The sequence below is a fragment of the Lissotriton vulgaris genome, chromosome 3_1 (genome assembly GCF_964263255.1).
Source record: "Lissotriton vulgaris chromosome 3_1, aLisVul1.2, whole genome shotgun sequence".
NCBI classification, from domain to species: Eukaryota; Metazoa; Chordata; class Amphibia; order Caudata; family Salamandridae; genus Lissotriton; species Lissotriton vulgaris.
This window is the reverse complement of record NC_141689.1, coordinates 1,745,549,508-1,745,577,305: the sequence shown is the minus strand read 5'-3', so window position 1 is coordinate 1,745,577,305 and position 27,798 is coordinate 1,745,549,508. Positions and strand designations below refer to the sequence as shown.

Here is a 27,798-nt window from a genome sequence, read left to right as displayed (position 1 = left end):
CTAAAAATACCCCTGTACCCCAAAACCCAAACCCAGCCCTAAAACCTATATGGCTGAGATACCCGCCACCCCCTCTCAACACAATCCCCAAGGATGGGAAACCGGAAACAGTTCTGAAGTCTTTGGAAGACGGGAGGGAGTAACCCTCCCGGCCGTATTTATTAAAATATGAAACAAAATTAAAACATTAAATAAACAGTTTCATATTATGTACAATTTCATTACCACATTGCGATGTTTGGCTAACCTTAACAGATTCTCTAATACAAAGGTTCTCCTAGCCGAACTAACATCCTACAAAACATTTACTTGAAATTTTGAAATTGTACATCCTAACGTTTAAGGGCCAACGGCAAGGTCGTAACCGGTGTCAAGATCCCTAACCCAGAAATATCGCCCTCACTTGTGAGGAGCGGCCCAGAGGCGTACCTCAAGTGCAATTACCAATTTCCCTTGACTTGACGGGGGCCCCAATAAAACTCGACGCCACTTAGAGGTCGTACGAGGACTCGTGTGAGGTATCTAGAAGGTAGCGTAGACCCCCCCCAAACCCCACACAACTTACCACATCTGCCGTCGCAGACGTCCTGGCCCCGGGAAATTCCCCAGGAGGGGGCTGTAACCCCTCCTACCCAGGAAGGGGCCTTGACCGCCTTTCCTTTTCTTTCGGCGACCCATCCTTAGAAGGGTCCGCCTCCCCGTTGAGGGGCCAATGGCCACCTCCCCCGAGCGCTCCCATCCGTGCTGGGTGACGCCCACTCATAGGGATCTTCCAATTAGTGCTCACCGATCATGACCTTACCGCCCGACCAAAATAAATACGACAATGCTAACTAAATAACTAAACTAAGAAAGACAGTAGCAACTACTACAATTTTATTAAAGCCTGCTTAACAATGAACACTAAAGCAGAATTTCTTTATTTGCGAAACGTAACACAAATCGACCATTCTTTATTACATAATCAAAATCATCACGATAAACCCACAACCTGTAAACGAAAATCAGAGTTATCCATCAACTTTATTCAAGAACCACTTGCTGTCCTCAGGGGCTGGTGGGTGGGTCAAAATTGGCTCTTCGTTCCGTCTCGAGCTCACGTGCAGCGAGGAGGTGCAGCTTCAGAGCACAGGAACAAGAGGATGCCTTCGGATCTTGCTTCTCCTTTTATCCGTCTTCAGGGCGGGCGTAAACCCGCCCCTGCCTGCCCCTAGGGCGTGGCCAGCCGCGTCAGTGTCTAGGCCAACCCCCTCTAGGGCGGGAAAAGGCGCGCCCCGGCTACGCCGCTTCGGGCATACCAGCCGAGACTCGCCTCCCGCCCAAGATGGCTTCCCGGGGGGATCGTGGTACTCTGCCATACGTTCGGGGGGACCGAGTGGTCGCCCCTTTCCATATGGCTGAGATACCCGCCACCCCCTCTCAACACAATCCCCAAGGATGGGAAACCGGAAACAGTTCTGAAGTCTTTGGAAGACGGGAGGGAGTAACCCTCCCGGCCGTATTTATTAAAATATGAAACAAAATTAAAACATTAAATAAACAGTTTCATATTATGTACAATTTCATTACCACATTGCGATGTTTGGCTAACCTTAACAGATTCTCTAATACAAAGGTTCTCCTAGCCGAACTAACATCCTACAAAACATTTACTTGAAATTTTGAAATTGTACATCCTAACGTTTAAGGGCCAACGGCAAGGTCGTAACCGGTGTCAAGATCCCTAACCCAGAAATATCGCCCTCACTTGTGAGGAGCGGCCCAGAGGCGTACCTCAAGTGCAATTACCAATTTCCCTTGACTTGACGGGGGCCCCAATAAAACTCGACGCCACTTAGAGGTCGTACGAGGACTCGTGTGAGGTATCTAGAAGGTAGCGTAGACCCCCCCCAAACCCCACACAACTTACCACATCTGCCGTCGCAGACGTCCTGGCCCCGGGAAATTCCCCAGGAGGGGGCTGTAACCCCTCCTACCCAGGAAGGGGCCTTGACCGCCTTTCCTTTTCTTTCGGCGACCCATCCTTAGAAGGGTCCGCCTCCCCGTTGAGGGGCCAATGGCCACCTCCCCCGAGCGCTCCCATCCGTGCTGGGTGACGCCCACTCATAGGGATCTTCCAATTAGTGCTCACCGATCATGACCTTACCGCCACAGGCCGGATAGTTGACCGGCTATCCGGACCCCCCACAACACTCCTACCTAAAGGTCATGGTGTAACGTTTTTAGCCATGCTAAGAAGTCTCCTATGAGTAACTCATTCCCCACCCGAGACAAATGCACTCCATCCCCCAAATACATACCATCATCATTAATACACCCGTGTGGAATAGAATGCAGTGCCTTGGAACGGAACAACCTACTCACTTTGTTATTAAGCTTCCTCACAGAATGATTTAAAGCAGGAACCGAAATAGCCCCCCGCCACACTTTTCGTGGGATCATATGGGACCATGCAATTGTGCACCCTGGAACTCTCCTCGCTAACCAACTTACAGTGGAAAGCATCGCCTCAAGAAGAAGTCGTCTACCAGTGGTGACCAAATCATTGCCCCCAAGATGTACTATGACTACGGACGGCGGTGACCTCGTCCGCCCTAGCAAACCCTCAAAAAATGATTGGAACTGGTCAATACAGAGACCGCCTCTTCCGTAGAAGGACACACTGTACCCGTATTCCCCAGCTACGTGAATCATATCACCTGCCTTGAATACGTCCGCGGCACGTCTCACGTATGAGTGGCCCACGACCCACACCTCCTTTTTCACAGCCGGTGATGTCTGACCGCTGGCCCGGTGTTGGGTCGACTGCAAAGTCCGCCCCGCCTCGTAGGCTTGCGCAACTGAAAACCAAACAAAAACAAGAAGCGTGAGTACATTGCTACAGCTTCACAACATGTGCAACCGCACATACCTTTTATAACAATTGGAGGACCAACGCCCCACCCGTTTGACTTGTTCAACATCCAGACCCCTGGCTGTAGCTTCTGTAGCAGCCCCTATCCGAAAGGAATGGGTCCCAAACTCGCCCGGGTTCAAGCCCGCAGCTGCAATCGACATCGCAAGCACCCGCTGAAACTGAAACTTTGTCAGTGGGGTGGCGTCAGCGTGTCTCAACAAGGTCCCCCCCCATGATGCCACCCTTCGTGCTAAATAATCTTCTAGACACCTTACCGGGCACATGGAGGACCCGGGAATCCTGCGTATGATTATGCAGTCACCCATCCCACTTTGATCGGTCTTGGACCTGACAAATGAGACCGTCATCGTCTCCCCTCTGATCCGGACGTGCTCCTGGCACAATCCTCCTGTCACATCCTGCCTGTTCCTCGCCACTAGTTCGCTTACCCGCATAGCCCCATGGAATGCCAGCGTAAAAGCGGCTCGGAATAACACTGTCTCAAACTGAGATGAACACGTAGCAGGGAGTCTGGATAGCAACTGGGCCAGCCTATCTAAACCTATCGGGCGCCTTTCATCTACTCTGCGACCCTCAAGGCGTTGCCACCCTCGTAGCGCTTTCTGTACAACGAAAGACGCTGTCGGGTCAAGGATCCCGTGGGCCCTAGCAACAAAGGAAATGGCAGCCCGATGCCTCTGAGCCGTGGCCACCGATTTCCCGACCCGATGTAAGGACATCAGAAAATTCACCACCCACTCTTCCTGGCCCCAAAGCTCCTCTCTATCAGTCCCCAAAAAGGCCAAATAGGACCGGAACGCCCCTTCATATGCCTTCCTCGTCCTGGGTGCTAAACTCTCTCCCACGAGGTTACGAAGTTCGGGGCACCGAGAGACCAGAGAGCTTCGGGAAAGGGTGCCGGCTCCGGGTCCGCTGTGGGAAGAAAACCCCAGAAAGCCTGCATACGAAAACGAGATAGTGCATCAGCTGCTTGGTTCATTACCCCTGGGACATGTCTTGCTTTGAATAACACATTCAATTGCATACACAGTAAAACAATTTCTTTGAGTAGTCTCAAAATCCACTTGCATCGTGCTGCCTGGCTATTGATACACTCGACCACGGTCATATTGTCAGACCAGAATACCACAGAGTGATCCATGAACCCTTCGGGCCAAGTTCTCAGGGCCACTAAAAAGTTCCAAGAAAAGTTCCAAGAAAGCAATGTTACTTGTCAGCCCACTGTCATGCCACCATGTCGGCCACTTTTGTGCAGACCATCTTGTGCCGAAGATGGCACCAAAACCTATACTCCCTGCCGAATCCGTCCACAGCTCCAGCTCATCCGAGGACACGGCTGGTTTGTTCCAGACGACCCGACCATTGAAATCCGCCAGGAATGCCAACCAAATGCGCATGTCCTGGCGGACCTCAGCCGAGAGCCTCGTGCGATGATGGCCCTCCTTCAGGCCGACCATGGCTTGAGCAATCGAACGAGAAAAGGGGCGGGCCATTGGTATAACCCTCAGGGCAAAATTCAACTGGCCAACTAGCTGCTGTAACTGATGCAGCTTAACCTTGGATCCATTTATACATATTTGCAGGGATGTCCTGAACTTTGACACTTTTTCGGCAGGTAAACAAAAACAACCTTCATCGGAGTCCAACTCGATCCCCAGAAACTCGAGGCAAGTGGAAGGCCCCACAGTCTTACCTGGTGCCAATGGCACGCCAAACTGATTCATTAAAACACAAAATTGAGCCAAAGCCTGCCCACATTCCGGATCCCCAGCTGGCCCCAGGAACAAAAAATCATCAAGGTAATGCATCACATGTTGGAAACCCGTCTTCTTTGTGAAGACCCATTGTAGAAAACTACTGAATTGTTCGAAATAGGCACAGGATATAGAGCACCCCATCGGCATACACCTATCCATGTAATAATAACCCTGAAACATGAAACCTAGGAGCCGCTGGTCGGCTGGATGTACCGGGAGCAACCGGAACGCTGACTCGATATCAGACTTTGCCATCAGCGCCCCGGGCCCCAGGCGATTCAAAATGGCTACGGCCTCATCGAAGGATGCGTACCGCACCGAACACACTTCCGGGTCTATCGCTTCGTTAACGGAAAGACCACGTGGGGCTGATAAATTATGTATCAGCCGAAACTCACCCGGGTCCTTCTTTGGGACCACACCTAAAGGGGAACAAACAAAGTTAGGAACCGGGGGTACAGTAAACGGGCCGGCGACTCGACCTCGAGTCACCTCCTTCCGGATTTTATCCTGTACCACGGTCGTATGCTGCAAGACCGATAGCTGATTTTTACATTTCTCCACACCCTGAAAGTCCCCCACTGGGATGCGGAAACCATAAGAAAACCCGTTCCGCAACACCCCAGCAGAAGTACGATCCGGGTATTTACTGAGCCAGGGGATCATCGCCAGAGTATCAATCGGGGAAGGTAAAGGCGCCCCTCGGACTATGTTAGACCTGTTTGGCGCCTCCCCTCCCCCCATTATCACCCGTTTTGGCTCTGCACGTGGACTCAGGATGGGATGATTGCCCACACCCACTACATTCGTGTCTAAATTTACACGATCCCTGGGGCCTGGTACATTTACCCCTGTTGAAGTTCCAACAAACCCCCCTTTTTCCTGTATTTCCGGCAGGCCTCGAGTGATTGTCGATACCCGCACCTGATCGAAAGGGCGTCCCCGCATACTGGCGGGAGGATTCGCCGACGTTACTCCCCACCAATGGCACTGTCAACATACCAGTCTCCTTCATTTTATCCCAAGACACAGAATCATAACAATCCCAAGTTAAGTTTTTATCATGTTCTTTAGCCTTTCTAAACAGATTATCATAGCAGAACCACTGATTACCCTCATGTGATACCGAGTACCCCATGATTCGTGACTGATAAATCGGCAATTCGTGTAGCAGATCGGGCCTACGTTCCCCCAAGATCGATGTAAAGACCCCCCACGCTTTGCCCCAATTGCCAATGTTTTTGTTCACCTTAAAGGCGGCCATTTTTGCGCGCCAAACACTCGGATGCATGAGATCCTTCTGGCCCTTAACATGCTCCATCTCATAGTGATCAGTAAGTAACGAGAAAATGTTTACATATTCTCCCGCCCATATCTTCTCCTTAATAGCCAAGGGAACATGCTGACCCACCCTTTCCCTACGAGAAGGTGCAGACTCATCCCTTGCAATCGGCAATGGCCGCTTACCTGAACCGGACGGTGTCTCCGCGACCGAACCTGTCCCCTGTGGCTTCTCTACTGCCGCAGCCGGCGTGGATACCTTTGCTACTTCCCGTGACTCACGCAGTTGCTTCATCAGCACCTGCACGTCGACAGCCGTGGCGCCCTCACTATCTTTACCCAACCACGCTGCTAATTGTGCTGCCAGCTCGGGCGGCATATCGTCCCCGGACACGGGGGTGACCACCACAGGAATCGGATTCCCTCCCTCCGGCACGGGGGTGGGTGCCTCTAGCGGGGTACTGGGGCCCGGGATGTCTTCCACAGCTCTCCCTCTCCTGGGCCTCTTGCTTTTCCCTCCCGGGGCTGCTCCCGCCAAAGGACGTTTCGGTCCCCCTTCCTCGTTTTCATCCATTCGCCTCTTTAACTCGGTCATCTCTTTCATAAGAACGCGCAGCATCTGGTCAGTAGTCATGCGCTTTCCCGCCTTCTTCGGCATTCTCCAACAGAGTATCTGGAAAATAAACAAGAAAGATTACAACGCTCAAAATTGGCTCTTCGTTCCGTCTCGAGCTCACGTGCAGCGAGGAGGTGCAGCTTCAGAGCACAGGAACAAGAGGATGCCTTCGGATCTTGCTTCTCCTTTTATCCGTCTTCAGGGCGGGCGTAAACCCGCCCCTGCCTGCCCCTAGGGCGTGGCCAGCCGCGTCAGTGTCTAGGCCAACCCCCTCTAGGGCGGGAAAAGGCGCGCCCCGGCTACGCCGCTTCGGGCATACCAGCCGAGACTCGCCTCCCGCCCAAGATGGCTTCCCGGGGGGATCGTGGTACTCTGCCATACGTTCGGGGGGACCGAGTGGTCGCCCCTTTCCAAAAATACCCCTGTATACCAAAACCCAAACCCAGCCCTAAAACCTAAAAATACCCCTGTACCCCAAAACCCAAACCCAGCCCTAAAACCTAAAAATACCCCTGTACCCCAAAACCCAAACCCAGCCCTAAAACCTAAAAATACCCCTGTACCCCAAAACCCAAACCCAGCCCTAAAACCTAAAAATACCCCTGTACCCCAAAACCCAAACCCAGCCCTAAAACCTAAAAATACCCCTGTACCCCAAAACCCAAACCCAGCCCTAAAACCTAAAAATACCCTGTACCCCAAAACCCAAACCCAGCCCTAAAACCTAAAAATACCCCTGTACCCCAAAACCCAATGTTTAAAAAAAAAGATAAACTTACCTATAATTATACTTACGATGTAATGGTATGCGTTGTAATAGTATGTGCGTTGTAGTGTAATGCGATGTAAAGGTATCCGTTGTAAAATGACCTGCGTTGTAATAGTATCCGTTGTAATGGTATGCGTTGTAAAAAATCCGTGGTAACAGTTACATACCGGCTTCCAATGTCCAAAATTGGGGTATTTATGGAGACCCCCAGGCTTTATTTGGATTCTATGCAACGTGGTGCGTCGACGCGTTTCGGTGTTTTAGCCGTGGATATGGTTACACCTTCTTCAGGACAAATTTAATTGGGGTCATCAGTATCTTGATAGTGGTATCCTTCTAAACATTAGAAAGATATCAGTCAGTACATGTTTGTATCTCATTTACAAGTACAGCACATGTTATTCAAATGTGGCAACCGCTATTTTATCTCTATAAAACATAGAACGGCTTGCATTAGAGAGGATTGTACCTAATGTACTTGTTTTCCCCAGACCAGAGATATAGCCCTTGATATGCTTCCATCCTCTTATTTGCACACATTTCACTTATAATTTATTTATGACTTATTACATGTTATATTTCCCCCAACAGGGTATTATAGGCCCTCCGTTACATTAGTGGTCAGCCTAATTTCATACAGCTTTCATACCACAGAGAGTTTCTTCCACTACTAACCTTTATTGTAGATCTTGAACTTTCAGCACACTTAGTGGGAAAGTATGCGATCTCTGTCTAGAGGAACATTCCCCGTCACCTCACTCTGAGTAATTGGGAGGCTATCCTTTTAGAACTAAGGAAGGTAAGAAGCATACTGTAAGCCTAGTGTCTGTGGTTTACACTCTGCTCTATCTAAGAGTAAGAATACTCCTTACCTTTTGCCCGTTCTATGTAACCGTTTCCTTTCAGTTCTTGTGTACTATACTGATTTCTTCGAAACTCTGGTAGATACAGATGTCATTGATTTTGATGCAGGGTTCTATTTTAAAAAATAAAATACGGGGACTTTTTGTTGTATCTCATTACTCTTATCTTCTTGTTTTGATCACTCATGTTTTGATCACTCCAATATGGTGGTGACTTTATTCTCAAAAGGCTGATCCATATAGAACTTATGAGTCATCTGCGCATGCGTGGTAGAGTAGATAGGGCTGCCACGACGTAGATGAACCCTTGTAATACTACCTTTCGGAGATAATAATTAATATAGGCAGATAGAGGACCGCTGACCTATGTAAACTTAGGCCAAAATCCGAGAGTGTCCAGATAAACAGAACAGGAGGGATAGATACGGAATGCCCTCGGAGACACTTTATAGTAAAAAATAATATCATTCCAAAATGGCGCCCACGCCACACTAATAGAGCTGATCCGTGTCCGTAAAATACTACTTTTAGGAGAGAAGAATTAATATAGGCTGATAGAGGACCACTGACCTATGTAAACTTAGGTCACAATCCGAGAGTGTCCTTATAAAGAGTACAGGAGGGATAGGTACGGAATGCCCTCGGAGACACATTATAGTAAAAAATAATACCATTCCATAATGGCGCCCACGCCACACTCATAGAGCTGAACCATTGCACTTGCGCAATGGACCTACACATGGGCGTGTGATCAGCGTCTGCCTGACAGAAACAGCTGAAACTAATCGACAATCTGTTAGGATATATAACGGACACCCAATTTCAAACCAAGAGAGGACGAGACAGATCCCCAGGCAAGCAGGAGGTGGAGAGTGCTAAGGTAAGCCCCCAGGACCATATGACATTAGGTAGAGGAAATCGTTAGCAGAGTAGGCAGGATATCGAGCCGCGCTAGATAATGGACAGTAACTCTATTAGAGTAGATAATAGAAGTTGAATCTATGGGTAAATGGCAGGAATTAACTGAACATACAGTGATATAAAGTGATCAGCCAGCTGAAACGTCGTTCTGATTTAGTTTAAAGTAAAAATATGTATAAATTAGATTTGTACTTTGTTTGGCAACTATTATAGTGCCACAGCAAATAGGGAAGGTGTGTGCTTTAGGAATCCATTCGGTATTGTTAATTAATTTGTGTTTTTTAATGTTTTGAATCGGTTATGTTATATTTATAATAAGTATGACGATTTTATTCATGATATGTGGTTTTTGAGCGAATCTAATTGTTAATTCTTGTAATCGATCATGTCTTTATATTTTTCTAACTATATGTTTAAGATAAAAATTGTGGCTCCTGAGGAAGGCGTCTTTGAAACGCCGAAACGCGCGTTGAAAACATTGACTGCCACTTTTTTGGTCTTTCTTAATATATGATTATTTTTTGTCATTTCCTATGTAATTTGTTATTTTGTGTAATTTTTATTGAATTTTATGTAATATTGAAAGTGATGTGCATTTAGTTTTTAATGTGAACATTTATTAAATGAAATTGAGTTTTTTATATTGAATTATATCTGTGGTTCCTTCACATAGTCACCCTTCCTTTTGCTTGATATGTTGATGCTATGATACACACACTTTCTCCCCATTTAGAACATATACAGTTCTGCCAATCTCGCTGAATGATTGAAAGTCTACACCCCAGGTGTTACCGCGGTGAATGAAATAAATGTAATGATAACATGTAAGGGTGCATTTAGAAAACATGAGTGATCAAAACAAGAAGATAAGAGTAATGAGATACTACAAAAAGTCCCCGTATTTTATTTTTTAAAACAGAACATCTGTATCTACCAGAGTTTCGAAGAAATCAGTATAGTACACAAGAACTGAAAGGAAACGGTTACATAGAACTGGCAAAAGGTAAGGAGTATTCTTACTCTTAGATAGAGCAGAGTGTAAACCACAGACACTAGGTTTACAGTATGCTTCTTACCTTCCCTAGTTCTAAAAGGATAGCCTCCCAATTACTCAGAGTGAGATGACGGGGAATGTTCCTCTAGTCTGAGAGAGATCGCATACTTGTGCTGAAAGTTCAAGATCTACAATAAAGGTTAGTAGTGGAAGAAACTCTCTGTGGTATGAAAGCTGTATGAAATTAGGCTGACCACTAAAATGTAACGGAGGGCCTATAATACCCTGTTGGGGGAAATGTAACATGTAATAAGTCATAAATAAATTATAAGTGAAATGTGTGCAAATAAGATGATGGAAGCATATCAAGGGCTATGTCTCTGGTCTGGGGAAAACAAGTACATTAGGTACAACCCTCTCTAATGCAAGCCGCTCTATGTTTTATAGAGATAAAATAGTGGTTGCCACTTTTGAATAACATGTGCTGTACTTGTAAAAGAGATACAAACATGTACTGACTGATATCTTTCTAATGTTTAGGAGGATACCACAATTGAGATACTGATGACATCAATTAAATTGTCCTGAAGAAGGTGTAACCATATCCACGGCTAAAACACCGAAACGCGTCGACGCACCAAATAAAGCCTGGGGGTCTCCATAAATACCCCAATTTTGGACATTGGAAGCCTCACAAAAGTGGCACAAAGGCTATTCTATCTGATTAATCTGTAATAACATCAGTTGACTCATTGAAAATAGGGGTTTTTCTTGTCTGTTATTTACATAAGTCCTGTGTGATTAGGTTGTGATAAATGTTTTTCATGTATACTGTATAATTTTTATTGTATTAATGAATGGTTTCTTAATTTTCACTGTAAACTATCAGATGTTTTTATATTCACTGCTTTTCAGGAAAAAAAATATTTTTTCTGAAATTTTAACTTTGTGTTTGTCTCCTTACGTGAAGGAAAATATTGTGAAATAAGAGAATTTTCAATAAAGAAAGAGTGTAAACATTACATTTTAGTTTGTGTCCAAATTCTTAAAGAGTATAAGTAAGTTACTGTGAAGTGTGAATGAGTTTAGATAGTTAATTCTCAATAGTTGATCCAGGGAAACCTCTTTTGACTTTGAGTGCTGTCATACAGCCTAGTTGTAGAGGTATAACTGTAGAGGTATTCCAGAGTACAGTAATTGGGTAGAATGTTTGCGCCATTGCATACAATTATAAAACCTATGGTGGGTTAGGGCACCAAAGCAACAACCTACCTCAGCCCTAGTGGATGATAGCCCCACAGGGACTGGTAGAAACCCATTCCTATGCCCAAATGTCATTGGTTCAGACTAAGTAGAAAATTTCACCAATTGAACTACCAGCCTAATGGATATAATATGGTTGTAGTGTTCCACAATAATGACAGTAATGCACAAACGCCAATACCTATGATTTTATCTGCAGTGAATAATAAGACTTTTGTGAGTGGTTGGTGTACTGTGCATGTAAAGACCTGGTCCCCACCGCCTGTTAGGCCTTGAGTGACCATTCGTACAGACCATGGATAGTCGTAAACATTTACCCACTGACCCCAGGACACCCCACACGCCGCACGGCTCGCCAGCTGTGCCCCCTCACTGCTGCTTGTTCTCCCTGCTCCGTTCTTGCCTCATTTTCGTGCTCTCTGTGATTGTACTTTAACTTGTGATTGTACTTCTGTTTTTGGACTTCTGTTGTAATAGACAGTGTGCTCCTCGTTTTCCACGGTACCCTCTGGTGTGCCTCCACCCGCTTCCCGCCGCCGCTCCCTCGCGGCCTGCCCCCTTTTCATTCCTGTACCCCATTGGCCGCCCCGCTCCCGCCTCCCAGCTGCTTCTCCCTCCCACTACGCCTCATATGGAGCCCGCGCGTACCTCAGCGGACACGCGCAGCGGACGTGCCAATTGTGCGCCGAAGGCGAGCCAAAGGCAAGCCAGTCTGCGCCCGTCTGCGCCTGGACCACGCCCAGGGCCTGAACCCCTCGTCCCCGAAGATGCCAGCCCACACGACGGACCTACGACGCTGCCACCCTCGACGCTCTTAAACCCGACCGGAATCCCGCCTGCTACCAAGCCACCCCGAAACGCACCCATGGACCCTTCACCTGTCAAGCCTGCAATTTTACCTGCCTCTGGACCTGCACCGCACCTGAAAGGCCAAGCACTAGCAACAACCACTTCAAGTGCATCCTGCTCAACACCCGCTCCGTTCACAGACACGCCATCGCACTTTGGAATCTGCTCGACACAACAGCACCGGATGTCGCCTTCCTCACGGAAACCTGGATGAACGCCTCCTCAGAGCCCGACATCGCCATAGCCATCCCGGACGGATACAAGATCACCCGGAGGGATCGCGTCAATCAGACAGGATGAGGCATCGCCATCATCCACAAGAACACCATCCGCATCACGAGCAACACCGACGACACCTTCACCGCCGCCGAACACCTTCACTTCCAGATACACACCGACCCCAAGACCACCCTCAGAGGCACTTTCATCTACAGACCCCCGGGACCATGCACACAATTCAGGGAAGCCATCGCAGACTTCATCAGCCCACACGCCCTCACCTCCTCTGACTACATCCTCCTAGGAGACCTCAACTTTCACCTGGAGAACAACAACGGCAACACCACCACCCTGCTGGACAACCTCGCCAACCTCGGACTCGAGCAACTGGTTAACACCCCCACCCACTACGCCGGCCACACGCTTGACCCCGTCTTCTCCTCCAGCAAACACATCTCCTTCAGCCACTCCACCGAACTTCATTGGACTGATCACAGCTGCGTCCACTTCAGCTTCAGGAGAACCGCAACCCACCACCACCCGCAACAGGTTCCCTGCAGGAGCTGGAGCAAGATCACCGCCGACCAGCTCACCACCGCCCTCAGCCAGAACCCTCCCGCCAGCACAACGCACCCCAACGAAGCCACCCGCAACCTCACACAGTGGCTCACCAACTGTGCCGACAACCTTGCACCACTGAAGAACCCTCCCAGCAGACCCGGCAGCAAGAAAGCCTCGTGGTTCACCAACGAACTCAAAACATCCAAGAAAAACTGTCGCACTCTCGAAAAAGCCTGGCGCCACGACCAGACTACAGAAAACATGACTGCCCTCAAGAACGTCACCCGCGCACACCACCAGCTGATCCGCACCACTAAAAGGACAACATTCAAAGAATGACTGGACAACAACACCCACAACAGCAAGGAACTATTCAGCATCGTCAAAGAGCTCTCCAACCTCAGCGCCGGAAACAACGACGTCACACCCTCGCAAGACCTCTGCGACTCACTTGCCTCTTTCTTCCACCGCAAGATCGCCGACATACACAACAGCTTCGGCGCACTGACCATGCACCCAACCACCAAACCAACGCCCCCCACCACCACCCTCTGCAACTGGTCACCCGTCAGCACCAAAGACACCACCCGCACGATGAACACCATCCACTCCGGAGCCCCTACCGACCCTTGCCCCCACCACGTCTTTAGCAAGGCCGACTCCATCATCGCACCCAAACTCCGGGACATCATCAACATCTCCTTCACCACCGCCACCTTCCCTGAGAGCTGGAAGCATGCCGAGCTCAGCGCCCTCCTGAAGAAACCGACAGCAGACCCCACCGACCTCAAGAACTTCCGCCCCATCTCGCTCCTCCCTTTCCCTGCCAAAGTCATCGAGAAGACCGTCAACAGACAACTCTCCGCCTTCTTCGAGACCAACAGATCCCTCGAGCCCTCACAGTCCTGGTTCCGTGCAAACCACAGCACCGAGACCGCCCTCATCGCAGCCACCGACGACATCAGATCCCTGCTTGACAACGGGGAAACAGCTGCCCTCATCCTCCTGGACCTCTCTGCAGCGTTCGACACAGTCTGCCACCGCACCCTAACACTGCGCCTCAGCAACATCGGAATCCAAGAGAAGGCACTGGAATGGATCATCTCGTTCCTCGCCGGAAGAACCCAGAGAGTCTGCCTCCCCCGTTCAGATCTGCGGCCACCGAAGTCATCTGCGGCGTACCTCAAGGATCCTCGCTCAGCCCCACCCTCTTCAACGTCTACATGAGCCCCCTCGCAGACATCACATGCCAACACAACCTCAACATCATCACCTACGCCGACGACACCCAGCTTATCCTCTCCCTCACCAACGACCCTGCCACCGCCAGAGCCAACCTACTCGAGGGAATGAAGGACGTCGTCGAATGGATGAAGAACAGCCGCCTGAAGCTGAACTCGGACAAGACGGAAGTCCTCATCCTGGGATCATCCCCCTCCGCCTGGGACGACTCCTGGTGGCCCCCTGCCCTGGGAACCACCCCCTAACAAACGGACCACACACGAAACCTGGGCTTCATCCTGGACTCCTCCCTCACGATGACCAGACAAGTCAAAGCCGTCTCGTCAGCCTGTTTCAACACCCTGCGCATGCTCCGAAAGATCTTCCGTTGGATCCCCACCGAAACCAGGAAGACGGTCACCCAGGCACTCGTCACCAGCCGACTGGACTAGGGGAACACCCTCTACGCAGGAACCACTGCCAAACTGCAGAAAAGACTCCAGCGCATACAGAACGCCTCCGCACGATTCGTCCTCGACATCCCCCGCCACAACCACATCTCTGCCCACCTGAGAGACCTGCACTGGCTCCCCGTCAGCAAGAGGATCACGTTCAGACTCCTCACCCACGCACACAAGGCTCTCCACGACCTGGGACCCAAGTACCTCAACAACCGCCTCACCTTCTACACGCCCACCCGCCAGCTGCGATCGACCAGCCTCGCCCTCGCCACCGTACCACGCATTCGCAGAACCACCGCCGGAGGAAGATCCTTCTTCTTCCTGGCGGCCAAAACATGGAACTCCCTCCCCATCCACCTACGACTGACCCAGGATCATCTCTCCTTCAGGAGGCAACTCAAGACCTGGCTATTCGAGCAGTAACGGACCGCTTCCCCCCAGCGCCTTGAGACCCTCCGGGTGAGTAGCACACTATATAAATTGTTTGATTGATTGATTGATTGATTGACCTAGGGACCACAAAGTATGGTCTGTTGTGTGCCTGAGGGCCAAATTATTACCGGTACGGTGGGAGTGGTGCTTTGTGGGAGGTTGAGGTGGCCGTGGGGGAAGTGTATCATACAAATGATGTGGCCAGTGATTCATGGAGTTATTTTAAGGGTTTCAATCCCTACTGCAATCTAAATTAAGCCCCTAGTCTCTAGATGAATCATAGATTTGACAGTATTGTGTTATTTTGTATCAGAATTAGCTATCCCTCTACTGCACCATGGGGTAAGCCTTCTCTACTTGCTATTGCTACCTTGGGACAGGCAAGTGTAAAAATTAAGTAACTTGATAATTGAACTGAAATTAAATATAATTACACCAAGTAATACCAGAAAATCTAGGATCAATCCTGCCTTCCTGACTTGACCACATTGGTTGATCCTTTGCAATTGCCTAATTTCACTTTGCCTCCTTTTTCTTCATTATGATATATGAAGGCACATTGAAATACAGGAGTTCAGGATATATGTACAAAAACAATCTCCTGTGTCTTGTTTCATAAAATATTGTTGTCCATGTATAACAACAACCGCAAACAACCATAGGGTTCTACGTGACAACCGACTTGCCTCTTACAGGCACATGCATCAAGCGATTTAGGAATCGCAAACGGTGCGAATCGCAAAATTCGGCCTTTTGCGATTCCCAAATCACTATTTGGGATGCATCATCCTAAAAGAGAAGAAATCGCTATTTTTGCGATTTTGTAAAGTGCGATTCCTTTTAAGGAATCGCAATTTTGCGATTCCTTAAAAGCAATGCATGAAACTGAAAAAAATTGCAATTTCGCAATTAGAGAGAAAAAATTACCATGAGGTTGGACCTCATGGTAATTTTGCGAAATGTTAAAAATATGTACAGGTACATGCATCAAACTCGGTATTTGCGATTCCTTAATGGCGATTTTTAAGGAATCGCAATTAAGGAATCGCAAATGCCTATGCATTAAGAAATCGCTAAATAAATTGCGATTTCTTAGGATTCCTTAATTGCGATTAGCATTTTGCGAATCGCAATTAAGGAATCCCTTCCCATTCATTCCTATGGGCCTAGAGGCCCATAGGAATGAATGGGAAGACAATCTCAATTTGCGATTCGCAATTAGCTAATCGCAAATTGAGATTGCGATTTCAAGGGTGCAAGGGTGTCCAAAGGACACCCTGTTGCACCCCTGAAATCAAACAATGCACATATGTTGTGTACACACATGCCTGAAGGGCATGTGTGTGCACAACATGAAAGTTAAAAAAATGCAAAAAATTGCATTTTTCTAACATTTCGCAAAATTACCATGAGGTCCAACCTCATGGTAATTTTTTCTCTCTAATTGCGAAATCACAATTTTTTTCAGTTTCATGCATTGCTTTTAAGGAATGGCAAATTTGCGATTTGCGATTTCTTCACTTTTTGGTTCATGCATCCCAAATAGTGATTTGGGAATCGCAAACGGCCGATTTTTGCGATTCGCACCGTTTGCGATTCCTAAATCGCTTGATGCATGTGCCTGGGAATTTTGTGCATTTTTTTAACTTTCATGTTGTGCACACACATGCCCGAAGGGCATGTGTGTACACAACATATGTGCATTGTTTGATTTTAGGGGTGCAACAGGGTGTCCTTTGGACACCCCTGCACCCTCGAAATCGCAATCTCAATTTGCGATTAGCTAATTGCGATGCGCAAATTGAGATTGTCTTCCCATTCATTCCTATGGGCCTCTAGGCCCATAGGAATGAATGGGAAGGGATTCCTTAATTGCGATTCGCAAAATGCTAATCGCAATTAAGGAATTCTAAGGAATCACAATTTATTTAGCGATTTCTTAATGCATAGGCATTTGCAATTCCTTAATTGCGATTCCTTAAAAATCGCAATTAAGGAATCGCAAATGCCGAGATTGATGCATGTACCTGTCAGTTCCCTATTGGCATTGTTGTCAGAGTGGAGGAGGCATTAATATTTCTACGGTCCTTTTTTCAAAACAATGTTTAAAAAAAACTTCTGCATGCACTTGTATATTCCGATGTGCTAAGGTAAATGATTCTGAATGTTAATTAAATAAATTTTTGGAATTTTGAAGAGACCTTTTCATATTTTTACTCTTTTGTTCAAGATGGCTTGAAAAATTAATATGTTCATAAAGTTATGTTTTGGAGGACACTTTATTTGCTTCTTTTCTTTTACTTTAGTATTTAACATCTTTTTGGTTAGTGCTGTCTGAAGTTAACAGCAGCCTGGTGTAGTCATTCAGCTGGGTGCCGCATGTGAGGTCAGGAGGGCTGCATGCAGCCCTCAGGCTGTTCTTTTAGTACCACAGGTACAGACAGTGCATGGTGCAAAAGATCTGCAAAGAGAACAGTAATTAGACAGTATGTTTGGGCGATTACATACAGTCACAAAACATATGATGGGTTAGGGCACCAAAGCAACCACCCGCCTCAACCCTAGTGAGAGATAGCCCCACAGGGACTGGTAGAAACCCAGTCTTATGCCCGAATGTAATTGGTTAAGATTAAGTTAGTGAGGCATTATGAGCAAGGACATAGGGCCTCATTTTGTTGGTGGTCGGACCTCCCGCCAGCAGCACTCCGATTGCTGACAGCCCTTCGGTCCGACTGCCGCATTTTAATGGTGGCGACTGGACCACAGCGGTTGGAGTCCAGACTGTCGACTCCTGGAGATTCACAGATTCCAACAGGGGGGCATTTGGAGTCATGGGCCAGAATGGCAGCAATGCTGAGCCAGACACCAACGTTGGGATTTGGATATCCCTCTCCAACATGCTGTCCATGTCGGGAGCACCGCCATGTACAAGCTGTTGAAAAGGGATATTGGGGGCCCCAAACAGGGCCCCTGTTCGTTGTGGGCCACTACAAAGTGACCTTGGGGCATATGTAGTGCATGACATGGTATGTGGCACACGGCCCAAGGACATGCATGGTGTGATCCTTATCTCAGCTGCTTGTGCTACTGTTCTTTTATCTTGGGTGCAGAACATGCCACCGTGATAAGGAGCACTTTTCGACCACATGCCCGGGGGTCACATCCTAATGCGGTGGCTGGACTGCCGCTTACTTTCCCGGTAGTCTCCTGACCTGCCGCGATAAGGGTCAGTGGTCCTACCAACCTCTATCAAAATGAGTGCCTTAGTGATCGGAAATGTATAACTAAACCACAGTTTCACACACATGTTGCTCACAATCTTCTTCCAATAATTTCAAAGTGACCTGGGCCTAGTAGCAAGGTGGATTTCAAAGAGAAAATATGACAATGGTTAGGAGGGAGATTCCAACATACTCCACAGTTGGAATGCCCTGAACGATCTACTTTTGCTTTCTGAAAGGCTGTTAGCCTTTGTCTGGAAAAGTGCTATGTATGATTTCTAGATGAAAATTTATGGAGAGTACATAGATCATGTTCACAGGATCTAACCCTTACTCATCCTGCCACAAGGGCTACAACTGCACAATGTGGAGACTGTCATTTTTCATTATATTTCTCCCTGTAAGGATAGTGAGCCTATGGTTACTGATGTATATTAAGGTATTGTATTTTAAATAAAATTAGTGAAAGTGTACTAAAGAATTCTTATTTCCAACACAGAGACGTAGGAGTGTGTACATGCAGAATGACACACAACATTGTAAGCTTTACACAAACTAGACATTAGGAGACCCCTTCTGTTAATTTCTATATACAGGTTGTACCACTCCAAGTTCTGCCTATTTGGGACATAGCACTGTGTTCTATCTTCTGGCTGGCATTTCTGCTGCAGAGGAGGAAGAGGAGATCCTAAGACCTCCATTCTGAAATTCTTACCTGTACATTTAGATGTTTACCCACATTCATCTTTTAAGAAGAGCAAGTTATGGAATCTACAGCACCTGTAGAGTTGCATGGAATCAAAATTCTCATTTGATGTCGTCAGATTATTTAATTGCAAAATATTTCAGTTTTACACTAGTAGATATAGTGCAAACCGGTGATATCTCTTCACATATGAATAAAAAGAAACCAGAGATAGCTGCAAGTTCCCATCATCAAAACAAGACAAGAGGGCCCTTCAAATTCTTTTATCTTTAAAATATTCTTTAATGTTAAGCAAGATCTCAGATGTTTCAGTGTTACTCAAAGTACTATGCTAAATGTAATCCGTATTTAGATTAACGTTGTATTAACTTTTTTTCCACATAGAAAGCTTTATATTTTTTAAGCGGTTACCACAACTTCATCAACTCAAAGAATGGTGAGATCAGAGGCAAAGTAAAACCTAACGGATAGTGCAATTAGGTTCTGCTCTGTTGTACTCTAATATCACAAATTCGTCTTCAGAATCCACATAGCATTTTCTTATGGTTGTACGCAGAGACGTCGTTATGGCAGATCTGCAGATGTCTAGTGAAAATGGAAGATGTTACAGATCTGATAGACTGCAGCCCAAAGTCCTGCCTATATAAAGTGAAAAAATAATGTCCCTCTGTGTGATATTGTAGTCTGAGTTGCACAAGATCCATACTATCAGAGGTGACATCAATGCGGAGTCCTAAATTCTATGGTAACCAGAGATATAAAAGGGCTCTCAGCAAGTCAGGGAACGTAACATATACTGCGTCTCCAATGGTGCTTCAAGGGGAAGAGAAGTCGGTTACCATACAACCCCACCACAGTCCACAGATGCAGATAAACTATCCACATATGTAGATATTAATATCACACAAAAGTCTTCTCCGAGCACTCATTATACAATAAATCAATATAGTCTATATACAGTCTCTCTTCAAGCGAATACTCCTCAGTTGGCACAGTTAATCCAGGCTTCTGTATTATATTTCCATACAAACACCAGTTCTTAAGGTCTTCCAAAATAATGTTTTATTGGTTGAATACTTGATCCAAAGAAAGCAGCCAACACGTGCTTCGTCGTGATTAAATATTAGCACATTAGACTTCTTCAGGGCTGCAACCCAAATAATAATATTAGATACATTACTAATACATCATTGTACACAATCCATTGTTATCAATTTGAATATAAGAAGGATCAAAGGAAAGATACAAATGCAACCAACACCCTGTGCTCTCGAAAAAGAATGGAACCAAAAAAGCCCAATAAAGGTGCAACATAGAATGAATTAAGGTTCATAGAAACTGTAAGTCTACAAGTAACAGCCAACCATAGAATGAACCTCATATACTGTATTGAAGTCTGTACGTTTAGAGTCCAACCATCAATCAATCAATAAATAATGCATTATCGGATCACTGAAATAATATCGAGTGCAAAAATATAGACATACAAAAATATTGAGGATAAAATATCGACTACAAAAATATCGAATTCCTATCTACAAACAGGTAAGTACAAAAATATTGAATCAAAAATATTGTTTAAAAAATATATATATGTCAAAATATCGAATTTTTATAAATGTCTTAAAAGTAATTTAAAACAAATGAAATATTAAAAATAATTTACAAAAAAATACTTAAAATTATAAAATAATTAATTTACGCTAAAAAAACATACCATTTTATTTTTTAAAACATACATATATATTCACATGATATTAATAAAAAACATACAATATTTTTACCATAGGATAGAGGGAGGGTAAAATGTACTATTACCACTCCAGTGAGTGCAACAGTAGGGAAATCGTTGGATAGCGTAGGGGTAAAAATTACTATTCCCACTCCAGTGAGTGCAACAGTAGGGAAAGCGTTGGATAGCATAAGGGTAAAATTTACTATTCCCACTCCAGAGAGTGCAACAGTAGGGAAAGCGTTGGATAGCTTAGGGGTAAAAATTACTATTCCCACTCCAGGGAGTGCAACAGTAGGGAAAGCGTTGGATAGCGTAGGAGTAAAAATTACTATTCCCACTCCAGAGAGTGCAACCGTAGGGAAAGCGTTGGATAGCGTAGGGGTAAAAATTACTATTCCCACTCCAGAGAGTGCAACAGTAGGGAATGCGTTGGATAGCGTAGGGGTAAAAATTACTATTCACACTCGAGAGAATGCAATAGTAGGGAAAGCGTTGGATAGCTTTGGGTTAAAAATTACCATTTCTGCTCTAGTGAGCTTAACGGTAGGGGAAGTAAATATGTAATATATTAATAAAAATAAATTAAATATCAATACCAATAAAAAATGTATAAAAAGTAAATACCAATTTAATATAATATAATAATTAATCAATAATTTTTTTTTTAATTATTACAATTAATTAACGATTAATACAAATTAATTACCAATTTACAATGACTCTTGTTGCATTTTTACTAAGAAGAAGCTATCTCGTTTGTTTTTTGAACCTATCAGACCTGCCACTAAATCAAGAAAGGCGGCCTCATAATATGTTTTTAAGTGTGGAAGAGCAAGTCCCCCTGCTCAACTGGAATTTGAATCGCGGATAGCTTTACCCTTGGGGTTTTTCCCCCCCAAACAAAACTTTTGATCATGGATTCAATGTCTTTAAAATTAATTAATTATTAATTTAAAATTATTTAACAATTTTTTCAAAATAAATACCAATATATAAATTAAAATATTTAATTAATTATAAATAAATTACTTCCCACCCTATTCCCCTATAAACCCACAACCCACTACAGAAAATAAATTAATAAAACTCACATAATTATCAATTAATCAATTAATAAAAATGAATTACCAATTAAAAATTAATTAATTACCAATTAAAAATGAATTAACAATGTATTCAAAATAAATACCAATAAATAAATTAACATATTTAATTAATTACAATTAAATGACTTCCCACTCTATTCCCCTATAAACCCACAGCCGCTACATATATTATATTATATACTTCGATATTTTGACTTTCTATATTTATAAAAAACAATATTACATTACTTACCTTAAATTCAATATTTTTGCTGACTATATTCTGTCCATTCGATATTTTGTCCATTCTATATTTTGAAGTCGATATTTATTTAATTCGATATTTTTTACTCAATATTTTGTCTGTATACCTGTATTATCTACACATGGTAATCATTCCTGAAAGAGATGTGTATATAAATGAATCTCAAATCTCATCCTGGTGCCCCAACATGAATAAATCAAACAGCTTACCGTAAGCCGTCCCTAAAGTCTTAATAAAACAACAGAAGTCTAATCACCCTATCTCATGTTCACAATATTAAACGTGTTCTCAGAAAATGCTGTTATTTGCTTGAACTCTTGGGATTGCCTTTATGATTTAAAGATGTAACAAGATGTTTTGAAGTACAATTTGTTTTTAACCTTAATTTTATCAATAGTTCTAATATTTGATTTTGTTACTTGATAATATGTGCTCTATTGCTTGCTGATTCATCTGCTCTATGGATGGGAGAATATGCATTTGCACCTATTGTGTGACATATACGTGCAGATATGTGACGATGTTACGAATCACACCTCTATCTCTCTCCTCCTATTTGGTTTCCCTGAGTGCTGGGTATTTACCAGCCAAAAACTATACACATACCACACGTAAAAGGTGAGTAAAATATATATCTGTCCTGTAAATGGCTGCTATTTCAGAATGAAGAATGGAGGCGGTGATGCATTACTTCTAATTGTAATGTTATTGTCATTTATTTGTTTATGGTATATATTTATAGTATTTATATAGGGTATCCCTAGCCACTGGTACACTTGGGGGCCAATTCTGATCCTGGATTTTTATTTTCCATACAAATCGGATCCATATTTTTTTCCATACAAATTGTACAAGTCCCTTCCAACCTGTGTAGTGCGATTCATACGGGAAAAATACATACAGATCGGTCGATCCTTACAAATCGGATCGGGAAAAGCTGTACGACACGGACTTGTAAAAAATACCATACAATTTGTGAAAAGGCTGTCCAACCCGTCAAGTATGATTCGTACCGGGTTGTTAGCATACGATTTGTATGAAAAATGGCCTGTATACGGGGAATGACTCGTACCGGGCAACGAAGCGAACCCCTATACGCCTCGTGCCCTGGTATGACTCGTTCTGGGGGTACGACTCATACCGGGGTACGGGTCGTATAGGGGTATGAGGCGTACATGGGTCCCCCCACATGCGAGGCGTGTGTATGGTGCGTACCCCAACATCGCGCATGTACGCACCATACATACGCGATTTTGGGGTACGGTACGTACACAGGTGATTTCGGGGTACTGTGCGTACATACGCGATTTTGGGGTACGGTGCTTGTACGGTGCGTACACGACCAGTACCCCTTCATCGCGTATATACGCACCGTACCCCACTTTCCATGTCATCTGTATGCACCGTACATAGGCACCGTACCCCTGTATTCATGGGGTGTACGACGCGTACATGGGGGGTCTGTCTCGTACTGTTTTCGGGGCGTACAAGGTTTTCCCGGTACTTTTTTGTTCCTGTAAAAAAAGAGCCGTACGGAGTGCCGTTTGTACGAATCGTACTTGACGGGTTGTAAACTGCTGCCGGGAATACATGGGGACGTCGTGTACAGAGCAATTCGAATCGGAATCGCTTGTATATACGAGTTGTAAGTGAACATAGAACAAGGAACGTGACCCCGCCAAATGATGTGGTGGTCCTAACAATAGGATCCCAATATATATGGGGTGATAAGCCTAGGAGTTAGTACTGCACATAACAAAATTAAGTCAATCCAATTATACTCAAGAGAAAGGTTTTAGCAAATATATATGTATTTTTATTTTTTTATATACTCTTAGATTTGGTGTAGAAAAAACTTACATAAATAAATACCATTTTGGATCCACATAGTTTTCTTTAGAACATCAAACAACATACATAAGCAAAAGAAAGAGGATAAGAATAACAGAAATTCATTCTACTTTGAAGCGAGTCCTGTCTCCCGTTGCGATAGGTCGATGCGGCGAATTGACGGAACCCCATCTACAGACTGCGCTTCAAATGACTAAGGTAGCTCCATCTACAGCTACGCATCGTTTCAATAGCTGAAAACGCAGCAGCCTCGTACATCAACCCCCTACGGGATTCTTCCTGATACCTGCTGTCCTACACATCATAAAGCACGGCGGACCTACATCCTATCCACCGCTTTAAATTCTCCAACCCCCTACGGGATATTTTCTTGACACCTGCCGTCCCAAACATCCAAAAGTACGGCGGACCCATATCTAACCCTCCGCCATAATTTCTTCCCTGGCGGAACCAGTTTCCCGATAACTTGCTTCACGATAGCCTTCATATTCAGGATCTCTACTCCTCCTTCAAAATAAATTAACTGCGCATTACATCTGAAGAACCTCCATAAGACCATATCAGTACCCGGCGTGAATGAAAATAGAAAACATCCTCCTACACACGCAGAACATCTGGTTTTGAGCATCTATGTCACTACTGACTAGAAATCCATAATAGATCATTATTCCTTTCCCTCCCAGTCAACTATCCCCAGCCCTGACGAAGGTGTGGCCAACCTGGCCTGTCACCGAAACGCGCGTCGGCTTGTGTCTCCAGAAATACGGCATACTGTGTTATATTAATTAGGAGCCGTATTACGATCATTTATCTGGAATAACACTCTGACCTATGCAACATACTTACCATCTATGTGTTGCATACACCAGGACGATAGGAATGAATGTATGGAAGAATGAAAGTTGAATGATAGAATTTTAGGTAGATTAATTTGGAAACCTGTGAGCATGAGAGTATGACTGAAGTGTAAATTGTTACTGGGTGGGCTTCAAAGTAGAATGAATTTCTGTTATTCTTATCCTCTTTCTTTTGCTTATGTATGTTGTTTGATGTTCTAAAGTAAACTATGTGGATCCAAAATGTTATTTATTTATGTAAGTTTTTTCTACACCAAATCTAAGAGTATATAAAAAAAAAAAATACATATATATTTGCTAAAACCTTTCTCTTGAGTATAATTGGATTGACTTAATTTTGTTATGTGCGGTACTAACTCCTAGGCTTATCACCCCATATATATTGGGATCCTATTGTTAGGACCACCACATCATTTGGCGGGGTCACGTTCCTTGTTCTATGTTCAGTTTTCTCCCCCTCACGGCCTGCCTACATCCTTAAAAGCCCACTGGGGAACCCCCTTCTTTCTCTATCTATACGAGTTGTAAGGTCATTTTTACAATTTGTATGGAGTGCGTCTATTTGTACGGATCGTACTTCCTAGGTTGTAGGGGAATCCTTACAAGTACGAGTTGTATGGGGAAAACGCTCCATACCACGATTTGTACAGCGTTTTTCCAGGATCGGAATCGGACCCTTGGTAGTTTTGCAGAGGACACAATAAAAGCATAAAACATCAGACCATTAAATAACACAGGACTACATATACCAAATGAACTAGAATGACTCTGGGAAGCTGTGGGAGGAGTTGCTTGGATAGGTGCGTTTTGAGCCTGCATTATGCTGTGCCTGCAGTTTCCTTCATTACTGTGAGAGTAAGGAAATTTGGAAACTATTTGCTTTGGAGGATAATTCATAGCGCAACAGTTAGGATAATGTGGGTTACAATGAGTGACAGTGCGCAATTAGGTATTAATACCAAAATTAAATCCTTTAGGCATCAATCTAGATATGTTTGTTATGATGTCATTGTAGTATTTTTCTCGCTACACATTTAAACACTGAAAGCATATACTCTTGTATGCACCAACTAAACAATCTGAATATATATTTGTTTTTCCTATTCAGGCCCTAAGCAATAGTTCAGTGGTAGAAATAGTTGACTACAAGATAAGAAAGAAATTTGAGCCAGAGAAGTGGCCAATTCCTTGCTCACCACAAGAGGCTACGAGAACAGACTTTTCTCAATTTATTAACTGTCGAGAATTCATACCTGGGAAAGCATCAATGTCACATAAAGGTAAGGTCTGCTTTTATTTTACATATTCGAACAGACATTTGTTTGATTCACTCTACAAACTGCCTTGAACATAATTTGTACTAAATATTATTACAATTATGTTAAAAAATAAAATGATTAAAAAAGTAATGAGTAATAGTTGTATCTTAAAGAGATTCGGGTCTTGAATCTAGAAAAGATATACTAAGAGAAATTACACAAGCTCCATTCTGTCCCTCCATAACACAGTGACTGAAAATGCCCCTGCTTCGAAAACACTACTTCCTCCAACATTCCATCCCTAAACCCTTCTCTCCCTGTGTTGTCTTTCTTTAATTCCTTCAGTAGCACCTGCCTCCAAGACGTTTTTTAACACTAAACCTTCGAGGTTCATGCAAGCTGTTCATCTATACTAATGTTCTATAGTATGTAGGTATCTATATGGTATATATATAGCAGGATTCTAGCCATATGACTGTGGAGCACTGTTGATGATCAAAGACAAGCATAAAGACAACAAGCGATAGAAAAGGAAGTTGGGTTGTGGACGGTGGTTAATGCATTGTGATTTAGTGTACTTTTAAGAGGTGAGTCTTCAACTCTTTCCTAAATTGGAGAAGTGTTGGGGCACTCCTGATGAATCAGGGGATGTTGTTCCAGATCCTGGGTGCCTAGATGGAAAAGGTCTGTTTTGTTTTTTCCTTTTTACACTTCTTAGTTGGGAGTCTGATGATGTCCTGGCTGGGGGAGTGCAAAGATTCACCATAGATAGCGAGATTGTCTGGAAGATCAGTGAGGGTGCTGGTCGGGAAAGCTTTGTGAATGATGCAGCTGGTTTTAAAAGTAGTGCAGGCTGGCAAGGGGAGCCACTAGAATTCCATCATGATGGGGTTGATGGGATCATATTTCTTCAGGCCCTGGAAGAGACATGCTACAGAAAGTAGGATGCCCTAGGGGGTGCACGTCTGGGAGGCCATGGAACACAGCATTACCACCATCCAGTTTAAGGGGCTCAGTACTATGACGGACGGAAGCCCATCCATGCTGGTAATGGAAAACGTTAATTTTCCCACTCCAGGTGCGGTCATCGCGAGCACCAAATTACAATGGTCCAACAAAGGCCATTTTCCATCGGCGGCTGTCTGTCAGGCTCCGCACATTTTTTGTGTACGCAAGGGTGACGGACGGAGCCAATAGAGCAGGACCGTCATGTGGAAACACGTTCCGTCCACCATCCAGATTACGATGTTGCAAACAGCCGTTCCCACCTTCGCGTAAAAACCAACACGTTGCGGATGGCGGAAACACTGATACCGTACCCATCTAAACCACCAGAGCCGCCATTGATCCTGCGCTACAGGCCTTCCCGCTGCTCTACCTGCTGCAACTTTGGCAGAGAGGACGCCGCCGCGCTCAACAGCAGAGCTACCTACCAATCATCACCATGCATGCAACCCCTGAACAACCACAACTCCCAGCAAGCGTGGTGTGACCACGATGAATGTGGCAACCTGCCAAATACAAAGTGCGTGGCCCACTCAATTCTCATGAGTGACCCCCGGTGCCCCAGAAGGCAATATGAGCCAATGCCGCGCCCCGCAGTTGCAGTGTGCGCACAACGCAATATCAAAAAATATACGCCGCCTAAGGCTTACATTGGCTGATGGCTCATTCGCATAGTGAGTGCCACACTGT

At 44.9% G+C, this 27,798-nt stretch overlaps 1 protein-coding gene across 1 annotated transcript in view; it reads left to right on the top strand.

The window, feature by feature from the left end:
• The window catches only part of LOC147728397 (la-related protein 1B-like), a 435,404-nt gene that overhangs the window by 61,830 nt on the left and 345,776 nt on the right, over positions 1 to 27,798 (top strand). Inside the window, exon 3 of the mRNA XM_086963792.1 lies at positions 25,953 to 26,124. Within this exon, the coding sequence (XP_086819918.1) occupies positions 25,953 to 26,124 (172 nt within the window). The remainder of the gene's footprint in view (positions 1 to 25,952; positions 26,125 to 27,798) is intronic.